We start from the raw sequence: 4586 nt of genomic DNA, 5'->3' as shown, positions 1-4586 counted from the left end.
AAGATTTTAAAAATTCTTCTTATTTTTATTTTATGTCTATTTGTGTTTGGCCTGCATATATGTATGGGTAACATGTGTCTGGGATTTGTGGAGTCAGAAGAGGGTGTTGGAGCCCCTGGAACTGGAGTTGGAGATGGTTGTGAGCCAACAAGTGGGCGCTGGGAAACTGGACACGGGTCCTCCTGAGGAGTAGCCATTTCTCAGCTCAAAGGGGGTTTCTCATATTTAAATATTTTGCTTAAATTTGGAAATGTCATAAAGAAATGATATCTGAGCACATTTGAAACCAATATTCAGTTTTATTGGCAAGCCAAATAGAGCCTGGTTAAAGAGCTCCAAGTGTTCGGTGTGGAGATTATTCAGTTGCTTTAGAGGCACACAGCTCTCCGTGGGCTGTTTACCGTGGTCTATTTTATCTTGTTCTTAAGGGGTTCTTGATAGTCTGAAAAGATAACTGGGGTTGGGATTGGCACCAGAATCCACCACATCCTGCAGCATTTCCATCTTCTTCGGCAACCGCCGATTTCATCTTCTATCATTTTGCAAATGTCTCGTCGGCAAATGCCTTCCAGGTTGAAACAGTGGGTCTCTGCAGCACCCAAACCACTTCTCACTGCGGAGAAGAAACCAGGGCAGCGGTTAGCCCAGTGTGTGAATGCCAAAGCATCAGCATCCTCGCGGGCGAAGGCGTACTAGTTCTGGACTGAGTACCTCTCTCTGTGAGGGAAAGGAGCCAGATCAAAGATCCGCTAAGCAGCTGTTTCCCACTGGCCCCACACTCACCCTCTCTCCCCTTCTCCCCGCCGCCCACTTATTCGCAGCTTGCTCCTTGATTTTCTTATAAATACACAAAAAGTCTAGATAAAGCTGCAGAAGTTACTTTGTTAAATACCAGACTGAAACAAGAAGAGTAGGGACAAAATAGATTCCCCAAATATGCTGATGTCCTCATGGCTTTACTCCTTGATGCAGAATGTCAACAAATTCTTGCTATTCACTCACCCAACACTTTTCTTTATAAGAAAGAAGAGTGCAAATGGTATAAAGCTTCCCTTACTAACACAGAGGTTACAACTGGTCAAGGAATCCAATCATCCAAACAAACAAGCCACAGATTAAAAAGAGTGGCAAATGTTCCAGACAAAAATAACACAGAAAAGAATCAGATACAGCCTGCAGGGCAGAAACGAGAAGAGGGGCAGAGACTGCTTTCTGAGGTGGTGAAAACAATAAGCAATTACCCAAGCGGAAGTAAAAGAACACGCGGAACAGCAAGACCTGAGTCCTCAGACTAAGACTTTGATGGATGGATGGAGCATGTCAGAAAAAGTCTGCTGAGATTAAACATCGACTCCAGCCGGTACCAGGCTCATGGGCTGTGGTGAGGAGGACGATTCACATCTCTGATGCTGTGGTTGCCTTACTTCGTCTCCTTTCAGGTCGTTTATGGCAATTGTCTTAATGTTTACTGTTCTCACTTTTTCTTGCCTTCTTTCCCTCTCTCCCTTTGGATAGGGCAGAGTCAAGATTTCATTGTATGATAGTCAGTTGCGGTGCTAGTCTGTGCTAAGCTAATATTCCCATTTTATTATTTTAATTGATATAGGCAATTGATGTTATACAGCATGAGATCAAATAGTTCATATTATGAATATGAGTTCATATTATGGTGTCAAAGTTTCCATCAGGTGAGGCTGTCTGTCTCTGTGATGGAGCTGGCGTCTGCAGCCCTGATACACACCGAGAGAATTTGGCTCCAGACTTAGGGTGTAAGCTAACTCCTTATAGCAGTGACTGTAGATCTTGCATTTCATGCAGATGTTGACCACTGGTGTACATGGCCACAGTGGCTCTGGGATCTGGTGCATGAGTGAGTTCTCTCTGGTGACTGATTTGGTAGCTGGTGCACAGGCCTGCGCAGAGAGCTGTTAGTGGTTTTGATTTTTCAAGACAGGATCTCTCTGTATAGTTTTGGCTGTTCTGGAACTCGCTCTGTAGAGCAGGCTGGCCTCTAACTCACAGAGATCCACCTGCCTCTGCCTCCCAAGTAGAGGCAGACACCACCACCACCCTGCTACAAGACTAATTTTAAGGCTGGGGGTCACCACAACATGAGGATATATTAAGGGGTTGTAGCATTAGGAAGGTGAGAACCACTGTTCTAGTGAGTATTCATAAGATACATAGGGCAACTCCGTGTGGTGGGCATGCAGGGAATATTCCAATCTGAGGTCTTAATCGGAGACTATTAAGACCTTACTCGGAGTCTCGGGTCACAATTCCACCCCTATAAAGGGAACATAGGAGCTGAGGCGGGGAAAACTCCTCTCTCTTTAGCTACAAATATACAGGTAGAGCGACTGAAAAGGTTTAATGACATGGCAGAAGACAGGGTACACTGTGGGGAGGAGGCCCCTGATACCCAAATGGACTGAGAGACAGGAGCTCCAACAGAGCCCCTTGGAGGTACAGCAGTGGAGAATCCCTGATGTTAAGTGGAGATCCAAGGAGTTCCCTGGCATGGCAGCCGCAGCTCTCTGTGGGCAGAACTACTCACAGAGGAATATGAAACAAACAAACAACCGAGACTTCTGTTTTAGACATATTCATTTTGAAATCAAGCTTAGAGACAGCAGAGATGCCATTGGATCATTCATTCCAAGTCTGGAGTTCTCAAGAAAAAGTCCTAGGGGGGATTTGAAGGACTGAGGCTTGCTCAGTCCTTAACAAGTGAATGAGTGTAGACTGGAGAAGAGGCCGGGAAACTGAGCCCTGGGGCTTGATCCAGGAGGAAGCCCAGAAAAGACGAGGGAGCAGTGGGGAAACTGAGGTGAATCAAGTGAAGCTTCCGTACTGGAGTCTTTGGGTGACTCTGGCATGTCATAAAGAGAGGAGGGGCTGACTTTGGAAAAATCTGCTAACAGCCAAAGTAAGTTAACAGTGATGATTGGCTGGCTGGGCCAACAGCATGGCCGTTGTTAACACTTGTGCAGGGAGGAAAAGAAAGCTCTTTCTTAAGGAGTAGGTAGAGACAAAAGCAATTTCAGTATCAGAGTTTGTGGGATGGGGAGGATGTTCGGTTGGGATCTACTTAAGAGAGAATGGAAGGGGATGATTTCAAGGACAAGACTGCAGGTCAGGATTTTAAGGCGTTTTCCACAAAATGGAACAGGAGAAGCAAAGTTTTTTTTTCAAAGATCAGATGAATATTAAAATGTTTGTATTTTAATGATGATAATCCAGTAGGAATATGATTAATGTTAAATCACTGACATAATGAACTGTAGCAGAAAGATCCCTAAATACACAAGAGATGGAATATATGTAATATATATATAATATAAACACATGTTTATAATAAATCTTCTAGTTTCTCTTTGAGTCTTGGGAGCACTGATTGTAATATCAACCCAATCATCTGTAAAATAGCTATTTTAAATAAATTCTAAATTTTTCTTGATCAGTATTACCAGATTACTATAAACTATGCCATTCTTTCAATAAATGAATAAATAAATAATTTTTTGCTTTGTTGATCTTTTGTTTCCTTTGTTAGTTGTATTCATTCGTTCCTTTTCAATTTATTCTTTGGATTTATTATGCTATCTTTCTAACGTCACATAATGCATGCTCAGCCTCCTAAATTTTAGTAACCATTGCCATTCTTTGCATCCATCCTTACGTTCAATCACCACGTACAAAGCTCTTACTCACTGAGTCACTGCAGCTCGGTGTCTTTGCTTATTTGTCTATAGCTGTTGTCCCCTTCTCATTCCACAGGCCGAGTTTGCAAAGTGGTTTTTGTGTATAACAACTTTTACAAAGTGTCTTACCTTGGGTTTTGTTGGTTTATATTTTGGCCCATTTCACAAAGCCAGTAAATTCCCTCCCTAACCTCCTGTTCGCTGACAGCGGCGCCGACCTTTTCACTTGTTTTGAAATAATAATCTCTTTGTAGGTTTGTCTCTTCCCATCAAATTTCCAGGTCTTTGTGACCCTTGTTCAACATTACCTCTCCCTGATGAGATTCCATCCTCCTCCTCGGAGAGAGCAGATGTCATTATGGATGTCCCTGCCAGTGTCCTAGAAGAGCTAAGCATCTACAAAGAAATTCCCATGCCTTGCAAGGCACCCAGAGACACAAAGAAATGATATAGTACAATGTGCATTTGGCATTCGAGTTAATGGCATTGGACATTTTACTCCGACATAATCTTAGTGGAACTGTTGCTCTTAGGTTTCTGAGCCTGTAACGTTAATTAGTTTCTGACCTTCCGAAGAGACTTTGAAACTGAAGGCCCCTCTCTATAGTAGGCTACCAGCTTACCTGGGGGTAAAAGAGTCAAAAGGAAGAGGAGAGTATAGAGAATCAGATGGAATCTCATGGCTGAAGGGCCCACGATGTGAAGACGCAGAGACCTGCTCAAGTCTGAGGTCTTAGAGTATGGCAGATCCAGGGCTTTTTATGATGGCCTTAGGTCTGTGGTTTGTTCTTGGCTAGCAGAGCCTAACCAAAAGAGAATGACTTATTCTCCCACATGAAATCTTCAGACACACGAGAGGACACAAATGTGGCAATAATTCAA

The 4586-nt window shown here is 43.2% G+C and overlaps 1 protein-coding gene across 1 annotated transcript; it reads right to left on the bottom strand.

Moving 5' to 3' along the window:
• Nucleotides 1-407: 407 nt before the first annotated feature.
• On the bottom strand, nucleotides 408-4385 carry Defb109b (defensin beta 109B). Its single transcript, XM_038309622.1, has 2 exons — nucleotides 4328-4385; nucleotides 408-613 (listed from the first exon to the last, which is right to left on the bottom strand). Exons 1-2 carry the CDS (start codon nucleotides 4383-4385, stop codon nucleotides 408-410), a joined length of 264 nt encoding a protein of 87 aa, XP_038165550.1.
• Nucleotides 4386-4586: the final 201 nt, after the last annotated feature.

The sequence above is a fragment of the Arvicola amphibius genome, chromosome 13 (genome assembly GCF_903992535.2).
Source record: "Arvicola amphibius chromosome 13, mArvAmp1.2, whole genome shotgun sequence".
NCBI lineage: Eukaryota > Metazoa > Chordata > Mammalia > Rodentia > Cricetidae > Arvicola > Arvicola amphibius.
The sequence above is the reverse complement of the archived record's forward strand: the minus strand, read 5'-3'. Positions and strand labels throughout refer to the sequence as shown.

What these genes read in the sequence shown, in the direction of transcription:
- Defb109b (XM_038309622.1), bottom strand. Translation starts at nt 4,385, where the DNA reads ATGAGATTCCATCTGATTCTCTATACTCTCCTCTTCCTTTTGACTCTT. An exon ending in TTTGACTCTTTTACCCCCAG is followed by an intron (nt 614 to 4,327) that starts GTAAGCTGGTAG and finishes TCTTCTCCGCAG; the next exon opens with TGAGAAGTGGTTTGGGTGCT.